This window comes from Andrena cerasifolii, chromosome 11 (genome assembly GCF_050908995.1).
Source record: "Andrena cerasifolii isolate SP2316 chromosome 11, iyAndCera1_principal, whole genome shotgun sequence".
NCBI lineage: Eukaryota > Metazoa > Arthropoda > Insecta > Hymenoptera > Andrenidae > Andrena > Andrena cerasifolii.
The window spans coordinates 11,994,945-12,010,584 of NC_135128.1; the positions used below are offsets into that span (position 1 = coordinate 11,994,945).

At 45.5% G+C, this 15,640-nt stretch overlaps 2 protein-coding genes across 8 annotated transcripts in view; one reads left to right on the forward strand and one right to left on the reverse strand.

The window, feature by feature from the left end:
* The window catches only part of LOC143374700 (zwei Ig domain protein zig-8), a 139,219-nt gene that overhangs the window by 81,219 nt on the left and 42,360 nt on the right, over positions 1 to 15,640 (reverse strand). The window lies entirely within an intron of this gene.
* LOC143374695 (uncharacterized) lies at positions 3,946 to 8,247 on the forward strand. 2 transcript variants are annotated; one of them, XM_076823030.1, is made up of 6 exons: positions 3,946 to 4,249; positions 5,371 to 5,627; positions 5,783 to 6,052; positions 6,130 to 6,263; positions 6,351 to 6,513; positions 6,920 to 8,247. In XM_076823030.1, the coding sequence occupies exons 2-6, from the start codon at positions 5,373 to 5,375 to the stop codon at positions 7,319 to 7,321; spliced, it is 1,224 nt and encodes a 407-aa protein (XP_076679145.1). In that variant the 5' UTR covers positions 3,946 to 4,249; positions 5,371 to 5,372; the 3' UTR covers positions 7,322 to 8,247. The 2 variants fall into 2 exon arrangements, with proteins under 2 accessions (XP_076679145.1, XP_076679146.1); XM_076823031.1 differs by lacking the exon at positions 3,946 to 4,249 and adding an exon at positions 4,819 to 5,039.

The following is a 15,640-nucleotide window of genomic DNA, read 5'->3' on the forward strand; positions in this document are numbered from 1 at the left end:
TCCTCAAGTCACTCGGCTATTGAATAGTGCACGTGGTGTAATAAATCGCTACGATAACCTTGACTTGGCAACCGGGCACACGATAGCGGAATAACATTAATCAGCACCATGATAGCAATTATTGTTAGCAATCAAGCTACCATTATCGGAAGTGTGCGCGTCCTCTCTATCTCTTTCCTGCTTGCGTCTGGAATCGTTATCGCGACACAATATTTTTCTGGAGCGGGTGCAACTCTCCTGGCAAACATATTACCGGTTGCAATTATCCGGGGAAGATACATTTCCCGATAAGGAAGATAAAGGAAATTGCGAGCTTCAACGTGAAATTGAGTAGCTCCGAAAACGAGTCAGTCGCCACCCCTCCGCCCTCCATTCTTTTACTGGCACCAAGTGGAAATTTTGCAGAGCCGGCAGGGGTGATTGGATTAACTTCCTGAAGGAGGGCGTACCAACGATAACGACAGGAGGCGGGTTCTTTAAATAAAGTACCGTAACAGGAGAGTATCGGCGCGGCGCGGCGCGCGTAGCAGCGACCATTTGGAAAATTTTCAAGACATCAAGACGAGAGCGCAACCTCCGACGCCGATAGTTTATTTAATAACATAAAAGCTTCCGAGTTCGTATAATGGCACAGAGCGCGCGCGAAATCGATAATCCGTAAATTCCACCCCCAGACTTCCGCTCTGATTTCTGTGCCCCAGTAACTGATCAATCTCTAACAAAATCCCAGCACCGTCAACGCAATTATATTTCTGCTCGAAAAAGCCTGGCAGCTCTTAACTTTTTCTACTGTAAATACAAACACTCCAAGTATCGCGAAAGCCATTATACATTGTAGAACACTTTGCGGGAGATCTCGACAAGGTGCGTTTCGGCCAGGGTGTACTTTAACTGTAATTAGCAATTACAAGTCATCCCTTTGTGTGTCGCGTTTGCTGATATTTGTCTCTGTTTCCCTCTCGCCCTCTCCAGCCGTACAATCGTCTCGAACGAGGAGCAAATGGCCCGAGAGTTGGCTGGAAGGGATGCGACAATGGACAGAGGAGCGTCGAAGGGTGAAGAAAGGCCGGAGAAAGGGACTTGCCGGCAAGGGGATAAACTCAGACACGGGGAGTGGAAGCGTAACGACTGTATTCAGCCAGAGTGCTCGCGATCGTTCGCATTTTGCTAGGACTCGGCGAAACTTCTATTGATATTTGAACGTCGAAACGTGCCGGACGATTCGCGAGTCAGGCCGCGGCGCCCCTTGTCTATGGGTCGCAACGTCCCATCGGATAGTCGTGATAATAGTAAAAGTTTATTTGCACGCAGTTACAGCGCGGTAGGTTGAGAGCTATAAGTACCCCGGGGCCACACCGCGTTATGTGATCCGAGGCAACGAGAACTAATGTTACTTTCGTTGCTATAAAAACACGGGGCTGAATACCTCTCGTAATACGAACACTCGTGATATCTGGTAGCTCGATATCCTGGAAACAGTCCTGTCGGGGAACGTTCCTTTTTATTCCCGTTAATGGATTCCGCCAGTGTCTTCGTGTTTCTTTATTCGGAGGGAAATCCACCTAAGGGAGCATTTTTTCAGAAGGTCCCTGGTGCAGTCAGACGTGTAAATTGAACATCGAGCATAGAGGAAGTATGCTTTTTCGTTGCATCGGTATTCAAACGTCTGATGCATATGTACATATGCACTACGTTAGATGCATGCGTTTGACGATAATAGAAAATGTATACACGCGTCGACAGCAGACACATTACGTCATGTTCATTTGAAATATGTAGATACAACATCGCGATACTACTACACCTTGATCGAGGCAGAAGCTGTACACGCATTCTGCATCTCAACAAAAGCTGTTTCACCAACCAATACAAGCTGCAACGTTCTCAACTATTGAATTACATCTGAATGAACCGACTTGTCACTGCGAGATCATCGGCCCAATAATATAATAGGCGTTATCCTAAAGAATTTAACCTTCATCGCGGCGAAGATTGCTCCAATTTCGGTTTCACGTTTTAATAGATCACCGACATTGACTAGATGAAAAGGTCTACATGTACGTGACCGGCACAAGCTCAAGGCTGGCAGCGAACATTCATTCTGTATTACATAATGATGATAAAATCATTTGATGACATTACTTGATATTGTGTAGAGTCCAGACAGCGCCCTATCAGGCACACGCGTTTCGTAATGCTCGCGCGAGACGTTCGTGTCAGAAAAGCGTAAATATGTCTTCGGAGAAGTCAATAAAAAATGCTGCCGGGATGGCATCTCGAGGACGCACTCTCAAGCAATGATTTGCAACTCATTTTGGTGAGGGCTTCGATCGAAATCCTTACTCTGTAAACATTGCAACACGCGAAGACTCTAAAAACAACTTTCGCGCCGGTATCAGAAAATTTGTGCGGCTTTAGCCTCTCGGAACAGATAGATTCGTTATCAGAATCGCATGCAATTGAAAGTTCAGCGCGTTGATCGCGTCGAACGCGTCGATAAAACGCTGCGTCCCGATAAGTGATCGCTGAATAATGTAACTGAAAACTGGTGGATGGTTCTACTTAATGGACATGTAAATAAATCGACCTGATTGTGATTGGTACATGCCCGGACTCTAAAATGACGCGCAAGCGTGTAATTTTGATCACGTGCCTGTTAACGATTCAGTCCAATCAGGTGAACCTGGCATCAGCCTTATTGGCTTTTCCTACTAATTGTAAGAGAAAATTTAGGAGCGTACAGTGTTGATAAATTGTAGTACGCTTAAGCTGCACTGAATCGAATCAAACGTCACGAGAGTAATAAAGCTATAATGGTAATTGCGATTGCGTAACGTGTCAATGCATAAGTTATCAAAACTCAAATATAGATCGAGGCTGCCTATACGGAAAGATAATTAACTACTGAATCAAGTAACGCATTGTATTCCGCGCTTTTCCTGCAAGGAATGCACGGGAAACGCAAGAGACTTTTGGATCTGTGTGCGAGAACACGTTGGCCTCGACCTTCCGGTTAAGAGTTACGGAACCGTGGCGTGGAACACCGAGGACGATGGTGATGGTGGGCAATCACTTGCATGCGTGTCTCGAAACTTTTAGTAATTACAAGGAGATTTCATAACAGCTTCAATTGACTTCCTTCAACCAAAGTGTTGGGAGCGTAGCTTGGATTACGTAAAGGCTTCGAGTTCGCGTGAGTGTGTCGATTAAGCGTTCTAATACAGCCGTGTACATGGTACCCAGCCTTAATCACTAGCGTGTCGATGAATAATCGTCCAACAAACGACTCGTGTTTTTTTTATGCCAGCGAGTTAATTGGTTACGCGGTGACTTGAATTGCTGCTCGAGTTTCGTCGAGCTAGAAATAATAAGTAATGCACGTGGAGAGGAGTGATGAAGACAACGCGCATTATATCATCTCTGCTCCTCGCAATGAAAGCTCATCTGCCATATATAGTATAATAAAACACTACATTCTAACAGGCATGTCTCCCTAACGATTTCTGCATTGTAATACTGCAGTGACACGTGCGCATATATCGGACCGTGTACCAGCCTTGTTTGCAGTCGACGCCGACGCATTGAAATTCAATGCAATGAATTCGAATGTTGTTTCGCCAAGAATGAACACAGATGAGAGGAAAACGGCCGCGCCACACGTGTGCAAAGAATCATTGCTGAGGTGTAAGATTTCTTATCTCTAATTTCTGTTTGTCACAAGTTTCTTAAAAACACTTCCCAGTGCAGAGTATCTGCCAAGGAAAACGTGAGTCAATTATTTAGGATAATTGACACAAAAATAGTGAGACCATTAAATCGGCTTCGCGTTACTAAAGAGCTCACATTCGTCTATTTTTCTGCTTAAGCGAATTTTCATGTTAGTCTTGGAGGTAAAGCTAAGTGGAAGTCTATCAAAAGCGCCGACGCAATTAGCAAGCTGAATTTCAACTTCCATAGTCGATTAAACGCCACACGAAAATCAAGAGGGCAGAGAATGCGTGCATGTACAACAACAGCGATAAAGGAAATCATCTGAGGTTGTATATCCTTCTTGATTGTTATCCACGGCTGTTAACGATAGCTGGCGTCATCTGCCTGGAAGCCTCTCATTGGAGAATAAATAATGTGTGACGCCCGTATAAAACGTGACACTTCGATTCTGTGTGGCTCACTTCGTCCTAGACATTCACGGAGGCAAACCGAAGTGACCCATTAACCGTACGGTCCACGATACACTTCGAACTCGCAGGTCAGTGGCGAAGATGAGGCGCGTCAGCAAGAGCAATGTATCGTATAACAGAAAACCTTACGCGAGTGACAGTAGAGTTGTAAGCTATATTGCCCTAAAGGAGAGATCTTTAAGAACTGCACAAGTGAAAGGACGTGGCATCTTTTAATAAATACCCTTCACATGGTTCCAGTGAGAGTTTCTCGTGTATCGTTGTGAATGCAAGCAACGTGTTGTGAAAAGTACTCGAAGCATACTATTCAGACGAAAATAATTTATATTCTATTCTACTTGCTGTTCTGTTGCTGGGAAATCTTTGAACTGCCATTAATTCGAATAACTGCAACACAGGTTGACTTGAATAATTTCGCGATAAGAAGCATGTGTGTGTGTAACGACCTCCGAACAATTGGGTCAGCAATCTTTTACAGTTAATCAATTTCCAACAGCTAATGAAGTGTGTAGCGGGATCGGCGTGTAACTTCCATAAACAAGTGCGCAGTGCATCATATTTTTCTGTACTTATCATTGTGGAAGCCGGCAGGAATTTCGAGTGATTACTGATTAATCTGTAACGCGTTGTAGAAAGACACGTTTGTTTAATATGTACATACTAAAGCTTCTCGAGCCCATACAAACACGAAGTCATAAAAGTTGTCGACTTTCGAGATTTCCTCGCGATAAAATATATTGTTTGTACTCGTGACAGTTTCCTTAAAATACCGCGACTCGATTGCGCGTTCCATGGAATCTCGACGGTGAAACGTGCGGCCTGCACATCGCGTAGAGACCGTCGCGTCGTGAGAAAGAGGTTAGAATGAAAAGGGGGCTAATTGTAAGTAGGCGCGGGGTGGGCGGCGGTCCGTTACGTTTTTAATTGAAACAGCGAGGGATCTCGGAACGCGCGAAACGTTCCTCGTGAATATCGAGGGCCGAACGGGAAGGGTAGTCGCAGTGAGGGAGAGAAGGGGAGCGGGGATGGGGAACGAAAGGGGGAAGAAGGAATGAAAGAAAGAAAGGAAGCGTGATAAATCTCGCCGCGAACAATAAGTTACCGTAAAGAATCGTTTCCGCGTTTCCTGACGCGCCGAGAAGAACAATGATTTGTCGAGGAAATTCTCCAATTCCAATTCCAATTTCAGAAATGGCCCTAGAGACGCCGTCATGGTTGAACCTAGACTTCACCGAGAGGCTCCTGCGAATGTCGGAGGACGACAGTACGATCCGAGTGATCGATATATTTGTGAAACCGGCCACCGCCAAGGGTGACAACTACACCAGCGATATGATGAGAGTGGCCATCGAGTTCACGCGAAATCAGGGTGACAATAAAGTGACTCAGAAGAAGTCGCTCATCTTCAAATTCGAGCCGATAGTCGAAGGTGCACGAAGGGACCTTGTAAGTTACCCTAACAGAACATGTAACACTTTCTCGTTAAGCTTTAAGTTCGCGTATACTAATCGTGAGTAAAATTCATCAACAACGTGCTCTTAAAAGAAGGTAGATTTAAGAATAAGTGCAAAGACACGGGCGTAATATTAGAACTTTACAAGATCACGAAGACCGAAATCTTTGACACGGAGATCACCATGATGATGGATGCCCTGAAGAAAATGAACGATATGCTGGGTTATGAAAACCGTCTGGGCGCGCGAGTTCTTCACATACGGATGGAACGGCCTCTGTGTCTGATCATAGAGGATCTTGCACCCCTTGGGTTTCGCATGGCCGACCGACAAGCCGGTCTGGACCTAGCTCACAGCCTGTTGGCCATGCGAGGATTGGGGAAGTTTCATGGCAGTTCCGTCGCTCTGTGCGAGAAGGTAAACATTCCTCCATCAAAATCTGCGTCTAATAGTGGTCAACATACCAATAGTTAACAATTTATTTATCGTAACAGGAACCGAAACAAAAGTCTAACTACAGGAAGGGTCTATTCAGCGACGAGTATCCGAAAGAGATGTCTGACTTTTTCACGGGCGGTTTCTTAGCATTGGCAAAGGAAGTAGAGCAGTGGCCGGAACTTGATAAAAGGTAAAAAGATGACAAACGACATAATTATTCCATCATTGGCAGCTCATAGTTAATTGGTGGAGTTTCGTCTATTCTGAAAATCCACAGCTATGCAGAAAAGCTTCGGGCCCTTTCGTCGCGTCTGTACAGCTTTGGCACAGAAGCGATGAAACGTCGGGATGATCAGTTCAACGTGATCAATCATGGCGATTGTTGGGTGAACAACATGTTATTCAGATACGAGGACGGAAAGCCGGTCCAGCATATTTTCGTAAGTATTATTCTTCTCTTTCCTGTCATTCGACGAGTATCGCATCAACCATCGACGCATCGACGCGACGTTCGATTTATCGTGAAAGAAAAGGAGCCGTGCGACAAAGGGCCATCGCCTCGACCGCGCGCGACGCGACGCCTCGAAACGTCGCGTCGTGTATTATGAATAATGCAATAAATCCGATTTGATCGCGTTTACGTACGTCGTACATTCCCCAGCTGTCATTGCATGGTTGTAAGGAGCCGACATTGTGTGATACGAGGTACGCGAAAGAGCACACAAACTCTCTCCACTGTGACGACTTCCTAAACACGAATCTCGCGTCTTTCCCCGTGCACAGATTTCATTTCCAATTCAATTCGCGCTCCCGCCCAGATCAATTGAGGTTCGATTGACGTTGCAGGTGGATTTCCAACTGTGTGTCTACGCTTCACCCGCGATCGACCTGCTCTACTTCCTGTCTACCAGCCCGGCGGCGCAAGTTTACGAGAACAGCATGGACGAGCTGCTCAAGGAGTACCATCGAACATTGTCGAGCACGATGAAGCAACTAAGTTGTAAAACAGCACCGCCCAGCGTCCAGGAAATAAAGCAGTATATGAAGGAGCGTGAGATATGCGCCATGATATTTTCCATCACGGTTTTGCCGATAATTTTACTGGACAAGAGCGAAGCGAAAGACATCGATGAATTGTTATCCATAGACGGTACTCATGATAATCCTGGCTTCAGGAACCCAGTTTATAAAAAAATAATGGTCAAGAGATTACGGAAGTACGCAGAGAATGGCTTACTCGATCTGTGAACTTGAAATTCGGTGCTATTGAAAAGAGATCTTCGAGAGAGAGAGAGAGAGGGAGAGAGAGAGAGAGAGAGAGAGAGAGAAGAGAAAGCGTGAGAGAAAGCGTGAGAGAAGTCGAATAGGATCGATGCGAGCTGAACACTGTGTTTCAGTTCATAGTACATATACCACAGGCTGTTGTACGGCAGTTACACTTGCGGATCAAAGGATTTTAGTTGGTGCAGGAGTTAAAAAAATTACAAGTCGGCCAACAACTTGTTGTGATACTAAAATGCATAATTTTAATTATAGGATTGACCAATAAGTCGAACCAGGGAGGTAAGAAGTGGAACCAAAGTTCAAAACTCTTTGTATGTGCGTACAGTAATTATATGCGAATAACAAAGCTTAAGTATGTGGTGGTCCGGCTCGTCCCTATAGGCAAAATTAAGCATCTGCATTTTTTAAAGTAAAATTTTAAATGAAATATTACAAGTTGTGCTATAAATGTTTAAAGCGACTAATAAAAATTCAGAATGAGGCCATCAAAAAGCTCATATAAGTGTGTTGTAGATAGGGGGCGAAATTTGGCAAGTTTGCCTAGGACGGAAAAAAGGCTCGAGCCGGGCCTGAGTACACGAGTGTACCTATATCTTGTTTATATGTAAATCCATTGACGAATAGTACAAATTGAGCGATGCGTTTGCGAAGAATCATTTCTGACTACACCGATATATTATCGATGCAGAAATGCAATTAAAAATAAATGTATCGTACTAGAACTAGATAATTGCAAAGTAGAACCTTTAAGTTTGGTGTTAGAACTCTTTAATCTGGTACGGGTGTTCAAGTGATGATGAGTTCTTGTTGCGCGTATCATAAAAGAATTTATTTAGAACGAGAGTGTGTAAAGGTTGCTTGCGAATAAAACCGAATGAGCAATATGAAAATACTTTGCTATTTGTTCAACGATACCACCCAGCCCTAAATCAAACAGCAAATTATCGCGCGCTTGAATTTATCGCTGCGATGGCTCTTTAATTAACTTTGTTCCTTTTTACCCTCGTATTATTCTTGCTGTCATTGGAACAGTCATTGGACCGCGCGCGTAAATCTTTGCCGGCAGGCGCGAAGATTTAGGAGCGAATTGCACTTTCGCGACATGCAAACGAAACGTGCCGTGGCGTTTTGAATAAATGCCCGTGTCACGTTTCCTCGTGCATACCGCATGACCGTTTCGGGAAAACAAAGAGAGCCTGGACGATGAAATTGCTGTTGAACATGCGTTGCACAGCACATACCTATTTTATGGATTAATTGCACCTCCCTAGCTGCAACGCGGCTCGGCCGAGCAGCAGTTCTGTGAACGCGGGCGAGTCGAGCGGGGCAGGGACGAAAAAATATCCTGCATTACACCTTTGGTTTTTTAGAATCCTCATCACTCAGTGAATTGGCTCCAGATGATCTTTCTTTCGTAAAACAATCAACGGCGATACTGGCCGTAGAATGCGTTCATCGACACTGATGTCCGCGCTAATAGAGAACTTTACTTTGTAACAAATTTTCGAAATCAGCAATGGAATATTGTAATAATAATCACTAAGTAAGTGGTGGAATTTGAATGGAAGAAGTGGAATCTATAATATGTGAAAATTGCCCTCGACTCGATAAATGTCGTTGGAAATTAACGGGCAATTAAATTCGATGGAGCGTATTGGAATGATACGGCCGTGCTCGGCCAGTTATTTGAATCAAACGTCCATGTATTTTATATATCGATTTTATCCAGAGACATACGTACGCGACACTTACCGCCACTGCCGGGTAACGAGCTTGATTCAGAGGGTGATTCGAACAAATCACAGTCAATTGTAGCGCGCAGGAATATCATTTATTTCGAATCAACGTCTACCTGGATCGGTACTCCTAGAATTCTTTAACAACCTGTGTGCCAACGACTCGACAATCCCTGATCAACGTAATAACTCTTATCGCAAGGCAGCGATATTATCTTCACAGATTCTTTCATCACCGCTTGTTAAATAGATAAAAGTAGTACGCTGGTTTCAACAGGCGGATTGTTTACTTAGATTTCCTACCGATCCAACTATCACTGCCAGGATTACGCGATTATTACGGGATATGGTCGATTATAGGAGGCTCCGGTACCCTCGATCGACAGCCTGCGCAGAGAAATAACAGCAGAGAACCGTGTGAAATTGTGTAGATTCCGTGAGCGACCGTGGACATCACGGAGGACGCGATTAACTTTCAAAGCTAATTAATATCTTCGAAACCTGGTACGTGGGTTTCGCCTTTCAATTAAAGCAGAAACGGTGTTTGCCCATGCGCATATTTATGCGTGGGATCGACGCGTAGTCCTGTACGGACGTGCGCGTGTACGTGACATAAAATAAACGATCGAATTAATCACCGCGATTCCTGTCTCCAGTGCACTGAAATAAAGCTCCCAATTAATTTGATTTTGTACGCCTAGACTCTAGAGCCTGGCGTCCAGATAATGCGGTTTCTTTCTACAGCAGAAACATTATCTCATCGATACTTTTCTCTATTGGTCACGTTCTCGATAAACTCCAATATGATACTACAACTCCGTATATAGCATCGAGAAGATAGCGAGCATGCGGAACGCAAAATTATCGAATATTGATCTTCAGTTTCCCACAGTCTGAAGCTTGGTTAATTCTATTCGCTGCATTTTTTTTCTAGGTTACTTTGCAAAAGTATGCAATATTCTCCTTTACTGTTGTATTATCTGGAAAGTTGTGGAATGGCGTAAAAAGATAGGGTGGAATTTCATGAATAACGTCAGGACGTTTCCATTATCTTTTTGCAACCGTATTCTGTGTACGGTATAAAATTTTCACCACTGACAAATGAAGAAGAATTCTTTCGCCCCGTTCGTTTTCCATTCTCCGTTATTCTGTACTGAAAGCGCGATTAAAACTGCATCCGTGCAGCGTTGTTAGGTGGATGCGAAGAGAAAATTCCAAGGAAGCCCCCGTATCGCAGTTAATATTCGCCCTGGCTGCTTATAACGCGAGCTGAATCACTCCTGCGGGGACAAATATCGACCTCAATAATCGATAGAATGCCTTGGGAGAAGTAGGTGGTTCCGCAGGTAGCGGCGATAGCGACGAGACGGCAGACATATTGTCCAATACAGTAAGTAATAGGCAATTTCGATAACAAATAAGTCGTTGCAGCAATATCATTAGTCAAAGTCCCGCGGCGTGCTATGCAGAGATAAAATGACACCCTCAGCCACGATCAGTCATGCCTCTCATCGGGGGTATAGCTCGTAAAACGCGAAACCCTCCAAGGAAATTTTATTAGCCGTCTTAGCGTGAATTAATTTCCCGCACAAATCACTATTTTCACGTGGACGGCGAGACCAAGAGAACAAATTAAATATTTCTTCTGCCGTAGAATCCTCTGTTTCTTCTACGATAACAGAAATCCTTTCGAAACTCGAGGGCTTAAGAATAGCCGTACAACGAGAACTTTCCTCGGTTCTAAGGAGCTGAGACTGAAAGCGAATTTTAAAACTTTATTCCATCACAATCCACCATTCAACATCGTTCAACCCTTCCTCCGCGGGAAGCTCGCAAAGGCTGGTGAATCGTGAAATTAATAACAATGGAAAGATGTTGAAGATAAGAGGGGGAGTAGGGGAGACGGACAGAGGAAGGAAGAGGATGTAGAAAATTACAGGCATTTCGAAGGAATTGCTGTGCACGTGAGTGTTCGCCTAACGACTGCCGCGACCCGTCGTTCCGGCATCATATATTCCCCGCCTTTGTCTCGAGGAACTGATGCGGTATCACGTGCATAAAAGTAATATCTGCTATCCCAGTACTAGTCAAAGGGGTCTGTGAGTTTGAGTTATAACGCCACACGGTGACTGTGCGCGAGAGTATGTATGCAGGTATCTCGAGAGTAGGATGTCTGTGTCTGTATGCGTTTGTCAGGGGCAGAGGGTTGATAAACGCCTGCCGGCCCCTCCTCACCGTTTTCAACGGCATCTCCACGACCCCAGTCATCCTCCACGGCCACAATCATCCCAGCGTCGCGGTATTCATAAACTACTCAGACAACGTCTAAAACTTTGCGTCACAGACTGGCGATGCTCTGATACGGAATAATGGCGACAGCATAGTAATGAAGATCGTACATGTTCACGCATACTGCCGCGGATACGCGGCGACGCGAGCTGTCCTCTGTGCACCCAAGTATTTCTATGCATGTCCGATGCTTATCCGAACGACGCGACGCGTGGAACACTCGCGCCGTTGTTACGCGTATCTCATAGAAACCGGCATTCTAAATTGATTAATCGGCCAGGCGAAGGTAGAAATATGGAAAGAGCGGTGCATCATCTTCGACGATCTCCCTGCAAGTTCCATTGTTCGCGGATACTGCCGCCCTTCTTCTTCGCTGGATTTTCAGTCGACGAGCTATTTAGGCTGGGAGCAACGGCATGGCGCGAGGAGCATCGAGATTTATAGCTTGGGCGCTCGCGGGTCGCGAGGATGTTAAAAACAATCATTTATTTCTATAGCTTTCAATCTGTGCCGCAAACGCTGGGAAGCAAAACGATCCTCCAATGACCGATACGATTATAATCAAGGGAAATCGTCGTCGTTACACAATCGGACCATCGTCCGCGAAGCACTGATTTCGGGGGCGTAGCAGGATGGATGGCTGCGAACAGGGTGGCCAACGGGGGATGGCACGAGGGACAGGGCAGAATAAATAAACGCCATAATTCACGTTCAACAGTTACGAACGGTTCAATTCGCAATTGGACCTGGTCCAACGGTAGGATGTGATATAGACGAAGGCCTGGCAAGCGATGGTGGGGGTGGTGTTTGGGCGAAGAGAAACAGGGGCTGGGTGGTGAGAAGGGAGCTGAAAGCGTTACAGGGCGAAGGGACAAACAGCTCGTCGCTTCTGTATACGACGACGAACGTTGCCTGAAATTAATTTAAAAGGCAGTATTTCCCGCCGCGGGCTTTACACCTGCATAATCTCGCCCCACGCTCGCTATTCCACGACCGTTCTTCATCCGGCTCCCCACGGCCGGGGCCCACCTCGTTCCCACTTCCAAATAAATAGATTACGTTAACTTGATAAAGCGAGGATCACGTTTTATCGGATTAAAGAAAACCCTTCCCACCGGTCTTTCTTCCATTCTCTCTTTCTCTCTTTCTGCATTCCTTTCCTTCCGATCCGCAGAACATTCTTATTCCTCTTCCTTTTATTCTTCCCATGCGTTTTAGTCTAGTTTCGCCATCCGCGCGCTACCTCCGCGTCTTACCCAATTTACATACTCTAAACGCGAATAAAGTGCCGAAAGCAGCAGAAAAGTGAAGTGACCCGTAACGTGTTCGCCCGCCATTCCCTGTGACAGCGTTTTCGCGCGAAACGGTCCTGACCGCCCCCGAATTGTTTCTAGCACGGCAAAGTGATAATCACCTGGTTCGCGTAACTCAGGCCTTTTTGCTCCAAGAGGCGGGCTCGACTTAACCGCAAACCGTACTGATGGAGTGCGCATTACGTGCATTGGATGCGCGACACAGTTAGCCCGAAAATGTTAACGGCGTGGGTGGCAAACGAGATAGCGTGGCGCGGAATGAAATTAAGCGTGCACAGTTTTTGTTCCCCGCGTATATGCGCGACGGGCAAATTGAAATTGTTTTGCAGAAACGAGTGGAGCGGAGAGCTGGTAGACGTTGCGGCGGTTCCAGGAAGCGGAACCGAGAACTTAACGCCGGCTCCGCGGATGTTGCGAGCGACCTTTAATGCACGGTAAATTTTTCCAAACTGCGCCGCGACCGTAACTTTCCGAGGCGTTACGTTACGGTGAACCGCGGAATATGTTAATTGAGGAAAAATGAAGGAGCGAAATTAGACTTTGGAAAATTTAAGCGAGGCCGCGCTCGAACCGTTTTAATTATCCGCGTTTCGCATCGCACCACGGCTTATTCCCGTAATTCTCCGCTTAACGCAATTAAAACCGTTCCGGCTTCTGCCGGCCACGTGATTCAACGGGATAATGAATTCTATAAAACTTCGTAAATATCATTTGTCTCGTGCAATTCAGATGGTCGAACGATCTACATTCTATCGGAACCAATCTGTCGCGTTTATTCCCGGCGAGAAAATATTTCTTCGTAGAAAGTAAAAGATAGGTAGGTACTCCTCGGTATCGTTGCAAGGAATTTCACGTGTCCCTATGCACCCCTCGTGTGGTTCCATCAACTGATCGATAAGACGGCCGGACTCCATAGACTAAATGGGGCATATAAGGGGATGAAATCGTGAAAGCAATAATATTCACACCCTTCTGGGGTCATCGGGTACAAGCGACGGGTACTTTTTCGTCGATAATCCTCCCACCACGGTGATTGTGCTTCGCACCAGACCCAGTCTATCTATCCGCATGTCTGTAGGGTAGTTTATTATTCATTGGGGTTGCATCCCCAACCCGGATAAACGGCGCATTGTTTATGCATTAGCCTACACCCTGCCTCTGGCCATCTCTCGATCTGGCTATTGGGTCGATTCCGCCTTTTCTCACATTCTCGGCCATCAAACTTTCCTTGGTTAATTGCGTCTGCCTTTATCGTGTTAGGTACCAAGATACGGGCCGTATAATCTGTACGTATTCAAAATGAATCCTCCACAGTGGAAAATATTCCCTTCGAATGGTTTTACACAGATTTATAGGTAGTTAGTTGAAAGACGCGTCGTTTTCCAAATAATACACTATCCGCAGTAGGATATCTAATGACACTTTTTACGAATCCCACTGCGACACATTTTGCGCTGGGTAACGGTATTTATAGTGTATTTTGTACGCGAATAATGAACGAGATCCCGGTGAAAATTGAAGGAAAGAAATTCCGCTGGTTTTTCGGTCATCGTTTGAATCGGACTTGGAGGAGATAAGAACCGAAGCGATTTATCACGAATTTCTGTCCCAGACAATCGTAGTACGAAATACAGGCGGAACAAAAGGAACCAGACCGCCTCGTATGAATAAAATAACCATTAATTCGATCCGGTGCCCGGGACGGAGTGATCAAATTTATAACAGACGAGATGCGGTATAATTTCGAACGGAATTCCTGTTCGCCGCGTTCGCGAGTCCGAAAACGGAATATAAAGTTAACGAGTCTCGCAACTCGGGCTCTCCGTGAGCACTTCAATTTTCGCTTACAAGTGTCGCGGCACCGTCTCCACCGACACATTTTCGTAGCACTCCGTGATCTCGGTCACGAAAACATTTTCAAACGTCCACTTCAAGTTTATTAGTTCGCGGTAAGTAGCTCGTCACTTCGTGAAACAGGAAAGACCGTCCATAGGATGGGATAATTCTCAGACAAACGTCCCAATTAAAAAGGGCTCTACAGCTTGGCGACTATAATTAAAGAATAGGATCAACGTCGGTCAACGAGAAGTGTGTTATTCTCTGACAGATCACCGGGAAGATGGGATATAATCGTAGAAGACGTAACTAATCGTGGCAACTAATAATGTTAAAATCGCTGCAACAAGTGGAGAACGACCGTTTCGCAATGCTGGTAAAAATGTTTCATGAATATGCAAACGCTTAATGGAGTTCAAAGGTAGTGGCAGGGTTTGCAAATAAGTGTCTGGTGTACACAATCCGAACGCGGGTAATGACGTTCAGCCAGCGAATTCCTTTTAGACTCGACCACCCCCTTCAAAACGCTGTTGCGTGTAACTTTTTACCGAGGGGTTGGTCGCACAATCTCGTTCCAGGCAAAACAATAGTTTCGACCGGGATTCCCGAGCTGTGTTTTAATCCGAAAGAAGCCTGGTAGCCCGCTGATTGCATTGCATAGTAATCTTAGTTTTTACCGCGTCTGAAGATTGGTGGAGGGGCCGCGTTCTCCGGCAACTACCCCGTACTGGATGATATTAGGGTCACGCCAGCCTCCTCGACCCGCATTATACACGTTATCGCGTCTGTGTGTACACACAATCCCAGCGAGAATAGGGATAGAAAACGAATTCGATGGAAAGGAAAGAAGTGTCCGAGCAACACCTAGCCACAGTGCCGTTCGGCAAGTCTAATAAACCGGCAGTTTGCATCGAATACCCTCGGCAGCGCAGACTTTCAGAACCTCGGGGAGGAAGAATTGAATGCGTACTTATTTAGCCGTTTAGCGAGTGTACTTTTGTGGAATACTCATTCTCTCGGCTAAAGGATTCGCGAGAGCAGCGAATGCTCGCGATATTGGTTTTTTCTCGAACGTAATCAAGCTGTAAGAGGCACTCACAGAACTGGGC